The 21107-nt window shown below is 35.7% G+C and overlaps 1 protein-coding gene across 1 annotated transcript in view; it reads left to right on the top strand.

Moving 5' to 3' along the window:
* NDUFAF2 (NADH:ubiquinone oxidoreductase complex assembly factor 2) overlaps window positions 1-21107 on the top strand; it is a 184327-nt gene that overhangs the window by 94746 nt on the left and 68474 nt on the right. The window contains exon 2 of the mRNA XM_027101052.1: window positions 12662-12751. Coding sequence (XP_026956853.1) covers window positions 12662-12751 — 90 coding nt within the window. The remainder of the gene's footprint in view (window positions 1-12661; window positions 12752-21107) is intronic.

Raw genomic sequence — 21107 nt, 5'->3', positions numbered from 1 at the left:
CAGGCCGGACCATAGGTTTCCAAGTCCTGGGGAGCCAATAAAAGAGTCCTGGACAGGTGATTTGCAAGACAAAAGGAGGTCTTGGCAACCTGGGCAGTTGACATCAACATTAGGCCATAAACAGGTCTCAGTAGACCATGGAATCAGTGTAAGGGAGTAGGGTCTGTCTTTCCACCAAGAATAGGCTCTGTCCAGATAGGTGAGAGCAGTTACGGTTACAATGTATATGGGGCAGAAAGAAGCCCCCTTTCCCTGCCTGTAACAAATTGGGCTCAAATCAGGATTTCAGGAGCAGTTTCTAGAACTGAGATACAGGGAAAAGGCCAAGGGACAAAACCCTTTGCTATTTGATTAGTACTGGCAATAAAAATGACTTCATATTGATCAGTTAGCTTGGGGTATCTTACATGTTTCTCTGCCTCAGTGCAAAATTCCCACTGATGAGAACTTATAGGGCTTACCATGAAGATAGGACAACCTCAAGGGCTAGATACTAAGGATGTATTACAGAAAGATATAGAACTCTGCGTAACAGAAGTGTAAGGACATCCAAGTTCATGATTGGAGCTCATTAAGTGGTTAGGGTTATAGATGTAATTGTGGTTATTTTCATCATAGAGATAAAGTTAAAATAATGGGTTCTAATGTTCTCTCCTATATCATTGGTGTACCTTTAATGAGCCACTGCAAAATAGCAATACATCTCATCATTTTTGAGTGTTCCACTGTGTGTAGTGCAATATTCAAATTCCACAGGACAAGGCAGATAGATGTTCATCAGCTCTGAAAAGGGGGAAAGGTCTATCCAATATTGCTTTGTATCAGAATTCTATTTCTTTATTTGCCTTGGAAACTACAGTGAGAGTCTTAATGCTTTTTTATGTTTTTGTATTATAGCAAGTTCCCAACCTACAAATTACTTGAATTCCAAAATTCCACATAAGCAGCTTGCTTAAATTCAGTAAATTTTTCAACAGTAATTGTGTTATAAATGACATTTCATTTTCCAGAATAATTCACAAAACCCTTTTAATCCTCAGTTTATCTGAATTACTGCGTGTTAACAAAAACACATTGGTTAGCAATGGAATCAAGAGAGATGCAATAACTCTACAGGTTTTTAACAGGAGACATGAAGGAGAAAAAAAAGAGACGATATATATGAGAAAATAATTTTTTTCAAGTGGGTTTAACTCAGCTGAAATTTTTTTCAAGTGGGTTTAATAACAAATGAAGAAAAGAGCCCAAATTATCCATTAGTCTTTCTGAAGGGCAAGGAAGCAGGTGGTATTTTGGATTATTCCAATCCCTTTGCCAGCCAATAGGTGGTGCTGTTGTCATACAACAGTTAAGTTGCTCTAGGCCCAGAGCGAAAGGAGGATGTGGGAAGTGTGTCAACTAAGTACCATACATATAAATGTTGCTCAATAAATATAATTCTGCTCATCTTCTAAATGAGTCAGATAATACTGATAAATAAAACCGCATTAAAAAATGTTATTGATATGTTGCTAAATTAGACTAAATTATGTGATCTCTAGATGCTGGAAACTTAAAAAGAAGTAGCAAAGAGTAGGAAAAAATATTAAGCTTTATCATTTATTACTACTAAAACAGAATTTTTAAGTCCAATTATTTGATTCTTTTGTAGGTAATATCCTGACATGCATTACCAGTATACTCTTGAATAGAGGCAGTCCCCACTTTTATGTACACAGTAATTTTGGAGATAACCATCTTAAAGTAATATTACCATTTCACAGATCTTCACTATTTGTAACTTGTTTTTCTTTATCTTTTTTAATATCAATGGAAAATAAGGAATAAGTAGGTAAAAATAGCAGAATGAATGGTCTTTATTGCAACCCTGACAAGCAAAATGAGACCAATCTTACCTTTTCATGCTCCTAACAGTCTTCTTTTTGGTGAAATCACAGTTTATTAGCGTGTCTTTCTACCAGTGAATCTGGAGTAGAGAATGAAGGTAAAATTTATGTCATCTAATTTTGTCTTTTTAAATAAATTTATTTATTTATTTAGTTTATTTTTGGCTGCATTGGGTCTTCGTTGCTGTGCGCAGGCTTTCTCTAGTTTTGGCGAGCAGGGACTACTCTTCGTTGCGGTGCACGGGCTTCTCATTGCGGTGGCTTCTCTTGTTGCGGAGCATGGGCTCTAGGCGCACGGGCTTCAGTAGTTGCAGCACACAGGCTCAGTAGTTGTGGCTCTCAGGCTCTAGAGCGCAGGCTCAGTAGTTGTGGCACACGGGCTTAGTTGCTCCGCGGCATGTGGGATCTTCCCGGACCAGGGCTCAAACCCGTGTCCCCTGCCTGCCTCAACCAGAGAAGCTCTGCTTTGAACAGTTTCATAAATTCGACCTCCATTAAAGAAGATGTTTTTAGAGACAAGAGTTTGAAAATTATTGACACCTCTGCCTCTTACCAACTGAGCCTAATTTGTATACTCAGAAATCTGGTTCACAATTACGTGTACAGTTCCTGTTAAGCTGATGATTATCAGGTTTTATTAAATGATTATGTGGTCTTTTTCTATATCAGAATAGATTTCTGTTCATTAGTAAGTAGTGCCTGATGGTAACCAAATTAAATAGATTAATGAAGGGTATTAGTAATTTCATGGACTAATAAATAAATATGTATATTTTAAAATTAAGACTAATGTATCACAAAATGTACTTTATTTATTTTCACTAAATTATCCATATTTAAAACTGTCATATATTCTATGAGTTACTAATGGTAGCTAACAGTGCAGTCCTTGATGCCTTTAAGATATTTTTTTTAAATTTAATTAATTAATTAATTTTTGGCTGCATTGTGTCTTCGTTGCTGCACGTGGGCTTTCTCTAGTTGCGGAGAGCAGGGGCTACTCTTTTTTTTAAAATTTTCATTATTTATTTATTTAATTTTTGTCTGTGTTGGGTCTTCGTTTCTGTGTGAGGGCTTTCTCTAGTTGAGGCAAGCGGGGGCTGCTCTTCATCGCAGTGTGCGGGCCTCTCACTATCGCGACCTCTCTTGTTGTGGAGCACAGGCTCCAGACGCGCAGGCTGAGTAGTTGTGGCTCACGGGCCTAGCTGCTCCGCGGCATGTGGGATCTTCGTGGACCAGGGCTCGAACCCGTGTCCCCTGCATTGTCAGGCAGACTCTCAACCGCTGCGCCACCCGGGAAGCCCCTGCTTTTAAGATCTTTGATAGATGACCAAGTACTATTTGATTTCTGTGAAACTGGATCTAGAAATTTCAAATGTGAAAATAAAGTTTGGGCTAGGCCCAAACTTTACAAGTGGCATAACTTTATAATTCTCTAAATTCTGATAGTATTTGCCACTTTTAAAAATTAATTCCTTCAGTTTCTCTCTTTACCTCTCTATTGACAGCCCCAAGTGTTCAAGTTGGATTCTCAAAGTGGAAATCAAATACTTGATTATATTGGTTTATACCACACTGTGAGTGTTTGCTAATTTTGAGAGGAGAAAATACTCTTCCTTTTTCTATTAAGGGTGTACCATATGGAATTTGCTTGGTTTAGTTAGCAACTTTCACTATAAAATGGAAATTTTTTTCCAGTCAGTCATAAATTTCCTCATTATAAGATAGTCTTTTTAAAACCTGGAATTTCCATGTGATAATAGCTTAAAGCCTATTTAATTAGGCTACAAAATTTTTTACCCCCCCTTTATTTTCCTTCCTTTTTTATGTGTATTTAAGACATTTAACTCATCTGTCATGATTCAGATGTAATCACAGCAGAATCACCTAATGTTAGTTTTTTGTGTTATTTTCTTAAATGCTCAAATTCTCAATATAAATATACTTTATACATTGAAGATAATTTAGCTTTACAAAGAACTGTAGAATGTATTAGATGAATAAAGTACTTTCAAGATACTGATTTCCTACACATCAATGAAAACCTGAAATAGCTGCTTCTCTTTCAGCTCTTCAAAGTGAACACATTGTTACATGGACTAAATAGTATGAATCCATCATTTGAATTTTTCTTTTTAATAATTACCTCTTTTGGGGGCTGAAGGGCAAGAGAAATATAGCTACACTTTTTCTGAGAATCAAAAATTCCTTGCAGTTTAGAAAATAAATGATTTTTTACATAACATTTAAGTGTTTTTATTTTTAAAAACATAATAATTTTCAATGTTTGATTTCCACAGTAATGGAAAGGCAGTAAATGAAGTAAAATACTAGACATTTCTAAGACGTATGTGCTTGATTTGGGACTAGAATCAGAAATCAGAAAACCTGTTTAATTTTTGACTTTGAATCTTTCTAGATTATTGTAATAGACTTTTAATATATATTTGTTGGTTGAATAACATTTTGGAACTTTAAATTTTTGTTTGCTTATAATATTACTATGGAACTCTTAAAAAAATAAATAGTAAATAAGAGTTTATTGTCCATGTGGAAAGCACAGATACAATTTGCATTAGATTCATCTTTTTTCTTAAATTGTGATATTCTTCCTATGTACTTTCAGACCTAAATTTTATTGATGGCTTTTGAAAAATTGATGAAGTCAGATTTAAACAAAAGAATATTGGTGTGCTATAAACTTGCCACAAAATGTTTATGCTAATACAGGAAATAGGTCCCTTGGGATTTTCCTGCTGTTTTTCTGGGTGTAGTTTAAGACCTTTCAGCTTTTGGGTCCTGAAAAGTTAAACCATATTATATAAAGCATTTTAGAATAGCCAAGTGTTTTAAATAATTTTGGATTTTCTAAGATAGAAGAAGCTGAGATTCCTTATGGGAAAACTGTAAGAATGGGGAAGCTAATAAGATTTTAGGTAGTCCATTGAACTAGTTGGCAGTCTTAAAAATTCTGAAAGCTTATCTGGAAGTTCTCTTTAATTGCTTTTAAAAAAGTATTACCTGCTGAGACCTGCTGAGATAGTCTTCCATGCTCACATAAATATATGTAGAATATGTCAAATTATAGACTCATCACATTTTCAAGTAGGAATGCCTCATTTGATCACTCTAGGAAAATAATAGCTTATGATAGTTATGAATAAAATGTTAGTTTTTAATTGGATATCTGTAATGATACCATGTGCAAACTTTGTAAATGTTAATTTTAAAATCTTAAATGGAAAATGCGTACTGTTGGGAGCCAGAAAAATACTTAGGTACAAATACTGGCTATATTACTTTAACTAGCCATGTATATTTGGATAATCTCATCACCTAATGCCTCTTTTGCCTCATCTCTAAAAGATTGTTTTAAAGATAAGAGATAACATATGAAAGGCACCTAAACATTGCCTGGTACGTAGCAGGTTCTTAATAAAAAAATGCTACATCTGAGTAACTTCAGTCGAATTATGCTTTAAGTCATATGGGAAAATGACTTTCAGTGTAAGGATTCTTATTTTAGTACTCTTAATTGATGTTTTTAAAAAAAATTTACGAGGGTTCAGAATAACAAGGTTTAAAGTCCCCAAATCTAACATACGTAGTATGGTTCTTGGCTTTCAATAGCCCTTGCTTTCATATATTATGCATTGACACTTCTAAGCCTCCTTTCGTATGCAAAATTCGGTCTTTTATACATCACCACGCAAACTGATTTAGAATTATCACCTGGTTTGCACTGATCTCTGCCACTGGGGTAAAGGGCCAGACATCAGTCAGACAGAAAGGGTCTTACCTTGGCCATCCTACCTACTTCATTACCATTCCTCCAAGCCAAGGGCTCCTGTCAGGCATCAAAGGCCTGAATCTTGCTTGTTTTCAGGGGGATAGCTGTCTCAGAGATGTGTCACTTTACTCAGCCCAATCTCTCTTTCCACCCCAAAGTCACCTCTGAATTCCATTCATCTCTCCTCGCAGTGCCCCACCAGTGGGAAATATTGGGCTGGAAGTAGACAGCTGGTTGAAAACCCTCACCAAGATCACACATGCTAGTGGGTCACGACCAATATAGGCCTTCACCTTTGATTTGGTACTGATGGAAGAAAATTCCTTTTCCACAATAATAGATACCTTTTGAGTTCCGATGCTTCAAAATTTAAAGATTAAAGCCTGCTTAAATATTTTCCCTGGCCTTTGTGGATGGATTAAGGAAGGAGCAGTGGCCCAGGGAAGGAGAGATGTCTAAGTCTGCTGTTTCATTCTTCTGGACCGTTGGTGTCACCTGCCTCAGACTGGTACCTGTCAAGGGTCTTACTCATCAGTAGGATCACTAAGACCCTAGGAAGGCAGTATTTGAGGTACCAAATTAGAAGTTTTATAAATTTCTAACCCAGCCATCCTTTTAATGTGTAAGTCTTGTTCAGCTTTCAAATGTGTAAGAACACAGTGTAGGTAGAGGAAAGGGAAATTCTTTCTAAATAAAAAACAAAAGACAGAATCTCCTGCCATTAATGATTCTTGCAAGAACCATTCTTTATCAAGATGGTTACAAAATGATGATTTTCCACCTCTGGCACTTGCTGCACATTTACTCTTTAGCACTGTGGTAAGCAGCAGCTCCTTTATTTATTTATTTATCCATCTATTTATCTATATCTTTAGTAGTTTACCTTTATGGGTTCCTTTTTTCTTTTTTTTTTTTTCCAGTGGTATATAGTTCTTAAGCATTTTGGTCTCAGGATCCTTTTAAATTCTTCACAATTATTGAAAAAGCTTTGTTTATGAGATATAAAATAAATTATTAATATTAATATTAATTAATATTAATCACATTGAAACTGATTTAATATATATATATAACTGTATTATATATAACATTATTATTATATTATATTATTATATTATATTATTATAACTGTATTATTATATATATATAATATATATAACTGTATTAATATTTATCACATTGAAACTGAAACCGAATTTTAAAAGTGTTTAATTCATTAAAAATAACCCTAATAAATGTAATAAATGTTTACAGAAAGAATATATTTTTGATCAGAAGTGACTATACTTTCCAAAACAGAAACATTTAGAGAAAAGAGTAGCATTGTTTTGTTTTACAGATCCCCTAATGTGTGGCTTAATAAAAGACAGCTAGATTTTTCATATCTGTTTCCTCATTCAGTATGTTACTATATCACATATCATGTAGCCTCTGGAAAACTTACTGTACATTCATGAAAAAATCAAAGTGAAAGAGACAAATAACATCTAGTATTATTAAAATAGGTTTGGCCTCACAGACACCTTAAAAGAGTCATAAGTACCCCTCAGACTTCCCTATCACACTTTGACAATTGCTGGTCTATAATTCCTGGATTATTTTGGTGCTCAGGTTATCCCAGATTTAGCCAGTGTCAGCTAAGCTGGCCCTGAAGCTAGCCCTTAAGTCCTTGTGATAGGCCCCTATTATCATTGTTTTTTTCTTTCTTTTTTTTTTTGAGAACTCTTATTTTCTGACATAGCAAGATGCTCCAGGCTCATCTTGAACCCACCCTGCCCTAGGCCTAGAATCAGCCATTTTCCTGAGGAATCCTGGTTTCTTTTGATGGATAATGGCGTAGAGGCCAAGATTTGGGCTCTAGGGGTCCTTATTGCTATTAGGGTCTTTGCTTCTAGGCTCTTTCTGCACATAGAACCAGGAAAATATATACATATGTATACATGGAAATACATATATCTGTGTATAAATACTTATCTATCTTATTTATCATGAGTAACTGGTATCTCCAGTTTCAATCTGACCCCTGTACTTTTTTACCTTTCCCCATTACATATCTGTATGTCCTTCTACAATGAGAACCCTGCTTCCAATAACATTAACACATTTACTCATTTGCTGAATCATATAATATATCTAGAGTAGTTTCAGAACTGCCTCGCCCATACCACTACAGAAAACAAACATACTACAAACAGTTCAGGATGTGTTTGCAGTTCTTTTCCTTCTTGAAAGTAAGGGTACATAGGCACATACCACTTTCTTTTCTTTCCCCATTCAGTGTGGTTATGTTATTAGTCTGAAATAAAGTTGGGTTTATTTGTTGCAGTTTGCTTTCATTTCCTTCTTTTTTTCCCTTTCACATCCATGTTGATTTAATTTTTTGAATATACAGAACATTAGCATGCTTTCAAACTTATTGAGAAGTATATACTCAGACGAGTACCACTCCCTTCCTACTTCTAAGATCTCTGCCCTCTTCTTTCAAACATAACATAAGATTGTACATAACATAGGATTTTATGAAATGAAGGGTAAACACAATCCAAGCAAGACTTTGATGTTCATCAGCTGTTTCCTATCCACAGGAATTTCTTACTGGTATGTTGGTTCCTTTGCCCTGTATCACTGTATGTTCTGCTGGGCCTGTCTCTATAGACCAGTGTGGTTTTCGAAATGTGGTCTACAAGATGACTTCAGCAGGTACAAAAGACAGCCTGTTACATTTTTAAGATATATCTATTTTATGTATGTTTGAACACAAAATACAACTAGTGTATTTAGTCAGTGATTTCATGGGGTTTTTTGGGGGGAGGTAAAGTAAAAAGTGAATATTGAAGAAAAAAGCAAGCCAAATTAAAGGAAAATATTAGGAATATAATACTACAAAGTGTGACCAAAATTGCAAAGCTGGCACTTGAATGACTGAAGTTGAGAACTCTGCTCTAGCTCCTCTTTCCTGAGTCTGTGTCCAGGGTTCTTACTCTATCCCAGAAACCCAGTAGAACAGATGAAATCCATCTCTTACCTAAACCCATCATCTACCTGATACCTGAAAGGGAATCTTGCCTTTTTTTCTTTTAACTGAATGGATTCCTTTTTTTTTTTTTTTTTGCGGTACGCGGGCCTCTCACTGTTGTGGCCTCTCCCGTTGCGGAGCACAGGCTCCGGACGTGCAGGCTCAGCAGCGATGGCTCACGGGGCCAGCTGCTCCGCGGCATGTGGGATCCTCCCGGACCTGGGCACGAACCCGTGTCCCCTGCATCAGCAGGCGGACTCCCAACCACTGCACCACCAGGGAAGCCCCATATTTTTTTAAATAAAGGAATAGGAAACCTGCTATCGTCATAGGGCAATTAGTTCAATGGCAGGTGGCTTTAAATTTTTTTAAGTTTGGGAAATTGTACTGTTACTTACACAGTCTTTAAATCCGTATACAATTGATCATTATGATCTACTTGAATTCAAATTTTTTTTGACTGTTTTAATTAAATCTAATATTGTTTAATATTAAGTAAAACACCATGTAAATATGGTGTTTTACTTAATACTCATTGAGTACACCACTGTCAATTGTTTATTATTGTATTAGGACTTATTAAACCTATACATATATTAGATTAAAAGTTTTTGTTATTAAGTTAATTTTTTTTAATTTATTTATTTATCTTTGGCTGCTTTGGGTCTTCATTGCTGCGCGCGGGCTTTCTCTAGTTGCAGCGAGCAGGGGCTACTCTTCGTTGCAGTGCGTGGGCTTCTCCTTGTGGTGGCTTCTCTTGTTGAGGAGTACAGGCTCTAGGCTTGCGAGCTTCAGTAGTTGTGGCTCGTGGGCTCTGGAGCACAGGCTCAGTAGTTGTGGTACACGGACTTAGTTGCTCCGCGGCATGTTGGATCTTCCCGGACCAGGGATCGAACCCATGTCCCCTGCATTGGCAGGTGGATTCTTAACCACTTGGCCACCAGGGAAGTCCCTAAGTTAATTTTTAAATGTAAATTAGACCCTAAAATTTTAACACTTGAGTATGTACTTAAATTTGCTCCATTTACTAGATGGAAATTTATTTTGCTATGAGAAGTAGGATTGTCTTTACAACTCTTGTATGAAAGCATATTAGAATGAGCAAGTGTACAATTTGTGCATAATTTCTTACTCAGTGGGAGGCATAAGTTTTATTCCCAATTCATAAAAATTGTACAGAATGGAGTAGTCTTAAAACAATTTATTTGGAGGGAAAAGCCCATATCTGATTACCAAGAGTTTATTCAATAAGTTAATGGCCTTATTTTATATTGCTAAAGATGTGTACATGCATTTCATAAACCTTTGATGTCATCTATTTGTAAACAAAGGTTTTTTTCTGCAATTATCTGTGACTAACTCATGAATTACTCTTCCTGTCTTTCCATATACACAAAAATAGGTATGAATTTTGATTCTTAAAACTCTTAGGATACAAAGGAAGTTTATAAACTTGAGGGTAGGAATAAAAAGTTAATTTTTATGTCTCAGACATATAGATATACTTACTTATATATGCATTTAGTGGTGCTGCTGGAAATGGTAGACCTCTCTGTTCTCTCCCTATGCACTAAATTTCATTGACATACACTTAAAAGCTTATAGAACACACATGTACTTTCAGAAGGCCATCTGTTAGCATTTCGTATTTTAGATGATAGTTTTCTTTTCTGTACTTGTTATTGCTAAAAAGATATACTTACATCCTGGTATTTAGATAAGGAATATATGAAGACACAGATATTTTGACTCTTTCAAACATTTTGAAAATTGTAATGTAAACATACTTTAGTAAATTTAGTCTATGCTAAATTTATGGTAACTTGTTATTATGATGTGTTTATATATTTGGATATAAATAGCATTTTAGTAAAAATATATGTGTATATGTTGAGCCTCTGCTATGAGAGTAATGCAGCTGTCATTGTTAGAGGCTCCTTTTACCCTAATTCTTGTCCCTACAACCTGGGGACTTTACTACTAATCCCTTGTCCTCCTGTGTATTTATTGGATAAGATAAGCAAAAGGTAGCTCCTCTTTATAAAACTTGGAAAACCTCTGTATTAGGATTAAATCAGCCCAGTTAAATGAGTCCATAATAAAATGCAGAGATTCCCTGAGCTCATCTCAGAGTTATTAGCCATTAATGGCTTGTCTAGGAAATTCTAGCCTTTCACTTACTATTACTAAGGCAGAGGAAATAAAACTAGCCACTCAGTATTCTTAGGCTACCCTTATGTGTCTCCCTTTCTCCTGCACAGTCACTCCTAGAAATTTCCTTGTCTTCAACTGAAGGATTTTTTTTTTGCCGTACCTTCCTTGTGGCATGCGGGATCTTAATTCCACACCAGGGATGGAACCCATGCCCCCTGCATTGGGAGCGCAGAGTCTTAATCACTGGACTGCCAGGGAATTCCCGAAGGAATTTTTTAATGTAGAATTTCAGGTAGTTTAGGAGAGAGATTTGCAGTCAACAAAGTCAATTTCTTGAATTATGTGACCCAGTCTATTTGGCATAGTGTAAGGTTGGCCTAGGAGTGGGAAGAGAAAGTGGTATTTTGCAAGGCCCAGATTTCTCTCCCTGACTGTTCTGACCATTGTTAAGCCATACTTCTCCTCTCATCATTACCTACCAATACCTTCTCTGTTTTAGCCTGCATTCCCTGGAGTAGGCAGGCACATTTTTTAACTGTTGGGAAATAGAAACTTACCTGGTTTCCTCAGGATCAAAGTTTCAATGACAAAGTAATATGTTTTGAAATCACCATTTTGACAAAGCTGCTGCTGCTTTGAAAGGTTATAATCAAGGCTCTTTTTTCTAATTGATATATAGTTGTTTTACAATATTGTGTTAGTTTCAGGTGTACAGCAAAGTGTTTCAGTTTTATACATATACATATATATATATATATATATACTTTTCAGATTGTTTTCCATTATAGCTTATCATAAGATATTGAATATAATTCCCTGTGCTATACAGTAAATCCTTGTTGATTATCTATTTTATGTATAGTAGTTTGTACCTATTAATCCCATATTCCTAATTAATCCTTCCTTTTCCTCCCTTTCCCCTTTGGTAACCATAAGTTTGTTTTCTATGTCTGTGAGTCTTTCTGTTTTGAAAATAAGTTCATTTGTATTAGTTTTTAGATTCCACAAATTAGTGATATCATATGGTATTTGTCTTTCTCTTTCTGACTTACTTCACTTAGTATGATAATCTCTAGGTCCATCCAAGTTGCTGCAAAAGGCAATATTTCATTCTTTTTTGTGACCAAGTAATATTCCATAGTGTGTGTGTGTGTGTATGTATGTATATATATATATATATATATATATATATATATATATATACCACATCTCCTTTATCCATTCATCTGTAGATGGACGCTTAGGTTACTTCCATATTTGGCTATTGTAAATAGTGCTGCTGTGAACATTGTAGTATATGTATCTTTTCAAATTAGAGTTTTCATCTCTTCTGGATATATGCCCAGGAGTGGGATTGCTGGGTCGTATGATAACTCTGTTTTTAGTTTTTTAAGGAACCTCCATATTATTTTCCATAGTGGGGCCATGAATGTTGATTCCCTTAGGCAGTAGCAGCAGCCACTGGCACCTCTGATATATATACCTGCAGAGTTTGAAGGAGTTAAACATTCTGTTGTTTATTAAAATGTTTTTTATTGGCCTGCAAATTAATTGGTTTCTCTTTTTCTGTACACAGAATCTAGACTTATTCTACCAAAATTAATTTTGCATACTATGTAGGAAATTTAAAATTTCTGAAGTAGTTTAGAAACTGCTTTTTCTAATATACCTAATTCTAAATGGAATCTATTCTTTTCCCTGTTAATTCTCTTATCATAGGAGGAGGTATGTAATATCTAAAGAGAAGATATTTCATGTAGTAACTACTGTGTCATGGGTTCATTTAAAAATGTAATAATCACTTTTGTCTTACAGGACAAACTATTCGAGAGAAAAGAATTGTAGAATCAGCAAATAAAAGAGAAATAGACTATGAAGTAGGGGATATCCCAACAGAATGGGAAGGTAAGTTTCTGCTTTTAGTAGTGTCTTTTGGAAGGCAAATAGTTTATACACAAAATCAATAAGAACATAACATTATTTCATGTTCTTTGCAAAAACTTTTACAATCTGAATCCATGAAACTTTTTTTAAACTTTGCATTTCTTTGAAAGTTGTGAAGGTGCTACATTTTAGTAAGGGAACATAGTGAAAAGAACTATGAAGCATTAGTAGAGCTGGGACTAGGGTGAGGCAAGCAAAGTTTCTTAGATGCAGAATTGAAGAAGGCATTCACTTTGATATGCTGGCCCTGCACTTATACAACCTGAGGATCTGAATTCTGTTTCTGGCACTCTACCCACATGCACGTGGGAAAGTAACTCATACCTCTCAGTCTTAGCTTCCTCTTTTATAAATTGTGGATAATACTTGCTGTAGATGCCATTTGGAATATTTGTTCAACTTACAGTGACTCCATTAGTTGTCCCCATGTTTAAACAAGGATGGACACTTACTTGATCCCTGTCAGGACTTTGGAATTAAGGTAAAAAAATGAAAGGAAGAGAAAATAGTAGCAGTCTTTCCATAAAGCTGGAGTAGTATCATATGAACTTGGTAGCACATGGGTGGCTATCTTCAATCCACTATCTAAACTTTGTTGCAGAAAAAAAACTTCTTTATCTACTAAGAAGAAAATAGAAACCAGTCTGCAAAGAGAAGTACAGTTAACCCTTGAACAACACAGGTGTTTGTTTTTTGTTTTGATTTTTTTGTTTTGAACAGCACAGGTTAGAAACAGGTCCACTTATATGCAGATTTTTTTCCGTAAGTTCATACTATGGTATTACACGATCCGTGGTTGGTTGAATCTGCAGATGTGGAACTGCAGATATGGAAGTCCAACTGTTAAGTTATAGGTGGATTTTTGACTACAAGGGGGTCAGTGCCCCTAATCCCTGTGTTGTTCAAGAGTCAACCCTATGTAGCAAGGCAGAGAATATTTCCTAGGTTTTCAGCAACTTTCCAATTCCCAGTTCCATTTCTTTCTGAATGAAGTTCATCTGAAAGTCTGCCTTCAGGTTCTAAGTGCCATCCCACATCTGTGTTATAAATTTCCCCTTGTTTATTACCAGTTCTTAGCCTAGTGCCTGGCACATAGGAAAGCACATAGTAAGTGCTCAGTAAGTATATATTAAATACTTGAAATCTAGCTTGAGTTAACCCTTGTTATTTGAAACTAAAAGAACCTTAACTAAAATACCAATACTTATCTTATATATCACTTAACATTTGTCAAGTGTTTACCTGTATACCTGGTATTATGCCATTGCTTTACAATCATTATATTGTTTTAATTATCACAATAATCCTATGAGGTAGACACTGTAGTCCCATTTAATAGGGAATCTAAGTTCTAGAAAGATGAGATAAACTGCCTGGGTAATACAGCTACACACTGTAAGCAGTGGACCCTTTGCTTCCTGGTGGGTTTAGCATTATACCTAACGTATGGTAGCTATAGGCATTGAGTTATTTTTATGTCAGCATGTGAGTGTAAATATTTCCCTGGACATATCTTTTCTATTTTTCTTTATTAGCTATGAAAATAGTAGAACTATGAGAAAAGAACATTAAAATGGGTAGATACCAGGGACTTTTTGAAGAAATACAGAATATAAACTGGCAATGTCCAGGAGTAATTGAGCTTTCTTACTTTTTAAAAAAATATTTATTTATTTAATTTATTTTTTTTGGCTGTGTTGGGTGTTAGTTGCAGCATGCGGGATCTTTGTTGAGGCACGAAGTATCTTTCATTGTGGCGCAGGCTCTTCATTGTGGCCCGCAGGTTTCTCTCTAGTTGTGGCACGCATGCTCCAGGGCATGGGCTCTGTAGTTTGTAGCACACAAGCTCTCTCGTTGAGGCACGTGAGCTCAGTAGTTGTGGCACGCGCGCTTAGTTGCCCCGCAGCGTGTGGGATCTTAGTTCCCCTACCAGGCGTCGAACCCATGCCCCCTGCATTGGAAGACGGATTCTTTACCACTGGATCACCGGGGAAGTCCCTGAGCTTTTTTATTTTAACAGACTCTCCAGTGTTATAAGCGACATTTGCAATTCTCAAATAATGCTTGCACCTTCTTATAATGAACCTATTTTATCATTTTTTCCAATAGTAATATAGAATTAAAATGTTTATAGAAATAAATTAAGTTATAAATAAATAGGTAGTGACTCATTTTTAAGCGTTTGAGACTTTCAGAGAATTAGAATGAAATTCTAATGCTTTTTATGGCTCTGTCCTGATCTTAATAATTTAGCATAACCCTCCCATGGGGCACACCCTTAAAACAAATGTATCAACCAAACATTGAAACAAAAATTATTTTTATAGTGTTGCATATCAATTAAATGTAAAAAATAAGAACTCCATACCATGAAAAAGTAAAGTAAAATATAAATAAATACACAAAACACTGTATACAGGAAAGGAAAGAAAAAAACTTAAAGTGAATAGTGTCAACCCCAAGTGAATCTAAAGTATTTTCAGGTCCAGATGAATACTGTATTTGTCAGTTGTTAGTAGCAGAATACAGGTACCCACACGCTGCATTTCCTGCCATGATATGTATTAAACGGTTCACCCTTTTCATTCATTTATTTAATAAACCTCTATTGAGGACCTCTGAATTCATGGAGTTTACATTCTGGAGTGGGAGAGTGGGTGGAAGAAAGATAATAAATCAGATAAATAACTATATAGTATGTTAATGACCACAGAAAATAAAGCAGATAAAGGGAATAGGAAGTGTTGTGGAGGGTTTTACAGTTTTAAATAGTATAAAGAAATGGCCTTGTTGAGAAGATGACTTTTTTAAAAAAATAAATTTATTTATTTTATTTATTTTTATTTTTGGCTGTGTTGGGTCTTCGTTGCTGCACACAGGCTTTCTCTAGTTGCGGTGTGTGGGCTTATTGCGGTGGCTTCTCTTGTTATGGAGCATGGGCTCTAGGCACGTGGGCTTCATTAGTTGTGGTGCGCGGGCTCAGTAGTTGTGGCTCGCGGGCTCTAGAGCGCAGGCTCAGTAGTTGTGGTGCACGGGCTTAGTTGCTCCACGGCATGTGGGATCTTCCCAGACCAGGGATCGAACCCGTGTCCCCTGCATTGGCAGGCAGATTCTTAACCACTGTGCCACCAGGGAAGCCCCAAGAAGATGACTTTTGAATAAAGGTAGAAGGAGCTGGTCATGAAGATAAGTGCATTCCTGGAGAGCTAGTGCAAAAGCCCTGAAGCAGGAGCATGCTCAGGTTTTTAAGGAACAGTACGGAAGCCAGCGTGACTGGAGTAGAGCCAGAGGGAAGGTAATAAATGAGGTTAGAAAAGTAATAGGTTGCTCAATCTTGTAGGCCTTATAGGCCATTGTAAGGACTCTGGCTTTTACTCTGAGATTGGAAGCCACTGGAAGGTTTTGAAAAGAGTAGTTGTATGCCCTGAATTATATTTAACAGGATCAGTCTGGCTGCTGCATTGCAAAGAGATTGATGGGGGGCATAAAGAAAACTTGGAGACAGTATGCTCTTGTAATAACTCAGGCAAGGGCTAATTGTGGCTTGAACCAGAGTAACAGTGAGAGTGGAAAGAAGTAGTTGCATTCTGGATCTCTTGTAAAAGTAGAGCCAATGAGATTTGCTGACAGATTGGATGTGCAATGTGAGAGAAAGAGAGCAGTCAGTGATGACTGTTAAACTTTTGGGCCTCATCTGGAAAAGTGCAGTTGCCATTGACTGAGAGGGGCAAGACTGGAAGGAGGACATTTGGGGGGAAAATGAGATCAAGTTTGAAAATGAAGTTTGAGATATCTATTAGATATCCAAGTAGAGGTATTAAGTTGTATATAAGCTAAGAATTTGGTGGAAAACTTTGGGCTGGAGATAAAATGTGGAAGTTGACAGCAAATAAGTGGTATTGAAAAGCCAGGAGACAGGATGAGATCAGGGAATGTGTGTAAATAGAAAATGAGAAGTTCATACCATATGATCCAGCAGTCCCACTCTTGGGCATATATCTGGAGAAAGCCATAATTCAAAATATACATGTACCCCAATGTTCATTGCAGCACACTTTACAGTAGCCAAGACATGGAAGCATCCTAAGTGTCCAACAACAGAGAAATGGATAAAGAAGATGTGGTACGTATATACAATGGAATATTACTCAGCCATAAAAAGAATGAAATAATGCCATTTGCGGCAACATGGATAGACCTAGAGATTATGATACTAAGTGAAGTAAGTCAGAGAAAGACAAATATCATATGATATCGCTTATATGTCGAATCTAAAAAAATGGTACAAATGAACTTATTTACAAAACAGAAGTAGTGTCACAGATGTAAAAAACAAACTTATGGTTACCAAAGGTGAAAGGGGAGGGGGGAGGGATAAATTAGGAATTTGGGATTAACATATGCACACTACTATATATAAAATAGATAACCACTACTATATATAAAATAGATAATAGGACCTACTGTATAGCATAGAGAACTCTACTCAATATTCTATAATAACCTGTATGAGAAAAGAATCTATAAAAGAATGGATATATGTATATGTATAACTGATTCACTTTGCTGTACACCTGAAACTAACACAGCATTGTAAATCAGCTATACTCCAGTAAAAAAAAGAAAAGAAAAGAATTATAAAGAAAAAAAAGAAAGAAAATGAGAAATTCCAAGACTGACCCCTAGGCTATAACAGGGTTTAGAGACAATGAAGACAAAAAAGGAGCAGCCAGAAAAGTGGGAAATAAAAGAAAAAGTGTCAAGGAGGAAGAAGTGATCAACCATGTCAAATAAGGACGAAGAATTAATTCTTTGCTTTAAGAACAGGAAGTCACCGATCCTGACAAAAATAGTTCTGCAGAGTGTTAGGAACAAAAGCCTGATTAAAAAAAAAAAATAGCAAGAGAGAATTTGGAGAGAATAAGTATAGATAATGCTTATGAGGAGTTTATCTGTAAAAGAAGGGAGAGTGTTGAGGCAGTACCTGCATGGGAAAGTGGAGTCAAGAGAGGAATTTTATTATGTTTTGTTTTAAAGACAGTAGAAGTAACCAAATTTTGTAATAGTGATGAGAAAGTTCCAGTCAAAAAGGAAGCATTAATGATGCAGGAGGAAGACCTTGAGAAAGCAAGATGGGACAGGATCTAATACACTTGTGGAAGAATTGGCCTTTGACAAGAGCATGGAAAGTTCTTCAGTAGTAGTAGCAGAAAAGTAGAGTATATAGTCATAGATGCAGGTAGATCATGTAGTGGTAATAACTTGTATAAATTCTCTGTTGATTCCTCCAAGTGAAGCACAGAGAGATTAAATAACTCCCTAAATACAAATAGCAGCTATAGCCAAGAACCCAAATTATCTGTCTCCAGAGTCTTTACTCTTAATATTATATTGTATTGCCTACTCCATAATGATCAGGCTAATTCCTACTTATCCTTCAAGTATTAGGGTAGACACGGATTCCCTTGGACATCTTTTCTGACCCTACCTCTCACCCCCTAGTGCTTAGTGGGATGTTCCTGTTTTTGTTTTTCATCTCACTTGATGCCTCTCCGCAGCATAACACAACACACTGTAGAGTATTCCCTGTTTACTTATCTACCTCCTCTACCTGGACTTGAAGATTCTCTAGTGTAGAGTCTTTACCTTGCTCATCCTTGTATTCTTAGGGCCTAGTTCAACACTTAACATAAAATAAGTGCAAGCTCAATCAATATTTGGTGAATGAATGCATTTAAAATTGAAACTACATAAGGAAGAGACATTTTGGGGACTTTGCTGATTTGCTGAAAATAGTCCATTTTAAAAAGAAAGACATGGAATGGTACACCAAAGCAATTGGTTCCTAACATAAAGGACACTCAAGGTTCAGATGTGGGAGATAGTATAGTACTAGCTAGTATACTACTAGCTACTGAACAGTCTTATAAAGTTTCAGGGAACCTTTTAAGTTTAATCCATGGCATGATGTGTAGTTCTTATACAGAGCCTCTCAAAAGCTTTATCTTCATAATTCAGATCACAGTGTATCTTCCATTTTTTTCCTTTTTTGTTATTTTGTTAAGTTTAAGCTAGTTTTTTGTTGACAGTAATAAGCATTATTAATGAGAACCCTAAAATACACACAAAGTAGAGTATAATAGGAAGAGACAGAAAGGCTCTGATCCAGTATGTCTTTTTAATGGAATATTAATCTTTACTTAATCACAGATACTCATTAAAATATAAAACTAAATTTCAGAATAAAGTCAGGTAAAATTAATTTTTAGACATATTAGACCATACCTGTCTATCATTAACACAATTAATAATATCTCAGTATGAAATATCATATGCACTTTTATTGCTTTATTATTAATAATTAATAATTGTTTAGCATGCTTTTCTCAAGCCACAGGAACTCCCCACCAATAATTTTCAAAATAAACTTCATAAAATAATATATATGGCATGATGCTATCCTTGTGCCAGCATCAGAAGACCTGGGTTATGCTCAGGTCCTCCAATGTGCATTTACTACCTTGGTTATTTTGGGCAAATCTATTTTACCTCTGTTTTTCATCTGTCAGATTAAAAGGCTGGGTTCGGTATCCTTTAAGGCCCCATCTGTCTCTAATGTTCTATGATTATATGACTCTAGAATTATCTGTAATCAACTTATGTCCCAATCCAGAGTCTCTGGACCTACTGTATAACCAAATTGCTTGGCTGGGAATTGCTGAGAGTTGATGGTGATCTCCTTCATTAGAGGATAAGATAGCTGCATATGTTAATTATCTATTGGTGCATAACAAGTTACCCCAAAAGTTATAGACCTAAAACAACAAACATTTATCAACTCACAGTTTCCGTGAGTCAGGAATCTAGGCATGGCTTAAGCAGATCTTCTGGCTTAGGGTCTCTCACAAGGCTGCAGACAAGGTGTTGGTCTTGGCTGCAGTCATCTCAAGGCTTCTCTCAGGGCTCCTCTACTTTCAAGCTCATTCACATGGTTTTGTCAGGCCGTAGAAGATTTATTTCCAAGCTCACTCAAATGGCTATTGCCTGGTTTCAGGTTCTTCCTGGCTATTTGACTTAGGGCCTTAGTTCCCTGATAACTGTAGCTTTCTAAGTCTTGATATCAGGTACTGTTAGTCCTTCTTTTTTGAAGTTATTTTGGCTCTTCTAGGTCCTTTGCATTTTCATATGGATTTTAGGATCATTTTGTTAATTTCTATAAAAATGCCTCCTGGGATTTTTGGTTGGGATTGTGTTAAATCTATAGATCACTTTGCAGGGAGCTGACATCTTAATAATAAGTATCTTCTGACCCCTGGACATTATATATCTCTTCATTTAATTTAGGCCTTCTTTAATTTCTCTCATCAAAGTTTGTAGCTTTCATTGTACATATATTGCACTTCTTTTGTCAGATTTATCCCTAACAACTTCATATTTTTGGTGCTATTGTTATGATAATGTTTTTCAAGTTTAATTTCTGATTGTTGCCATCGAATAAATATTCAGTAGGTTTTTGTATATTGATCTTCTATCCTGTGACTTTGCTAAACTCAGATATTAATTATAGTAGCTTTTTTGTCAATTCCATCAGATTTTCTATATAGAAGATCATGTTGTCTGTGAATAAAGACATTTTTCGTAATTCTTTCCAACCTGGATGTCTTTATTTTAATCTCGCCTATTTGCATTGGCTAGAACCTCCAGTACACTGTGTAATAGAAGAGATAAGAATGAACAGTCTTGCCTTATTCCTTATGTTTTACTTTTTTATATATTTTTGATTGAGTTATCTAAAATTTTGTTTAGACTTTTTATATCTGTGATCTTGAGGGATACTAGTTAGTAATTCTTCTTTTCTTGTCTTTTCTTGGTTTTGATATCAGGGTAATGCTGATCTCATGAAATGAGTTTAGACATATTCCTTCTTCAAAAGTCTGTAAGAGTTTGTGTAGAGTTAATATTACTTCTTCTTTAAATATTTGATAGGTTTCACCAGTGAAGCTATCTAGGCCAGGAGTTTTTAACTGCAAGTTAAATTTCTTTATTAGACAGGATATTCAGATTATCTGTTACTTCTTGACTGACCTTTGGTAGGTTGTATTGGGTCTGCCAAAAAGTTTGTTTGGTTTTTTCTGGAACATGGCTTTAGTCTTTAACTTCATTCGAAACAATTTTATTAGAATATATTGTGACAGCTGTCATATCAGCATGCACTAAAAAAAAAAAAAAAATCAAAATTGGTGGATTTTTGTGTAGCCATTTTAATATTGAAGATAGAACTAAAAAAGCAACATTTTAGGCATATTATGCTTTATTA

Source organism: Aethalodelphis obliquidens, unplaced genomic scaffold, assembly GCF_003676395.1.
Source record: "Aethalodelphis obliquidens isolate GAN/ISIS:26980383/991018 unplaced genomic scaffold, ASM367639v1 scaffold4, whole genome shotgun sequence".
Classification (NCBI taxonomy): Eukaryota; Metazoa; Chordata; class Mammalia; order Artiodactyla; family Delphinidae; genus Aethalodelphis; species Aethalodelphis obliquidens.
Note: the sequence above shows the minus strand (reverse complement) of the source record. Positions and strands in the feature narration are given on the sequence as shown.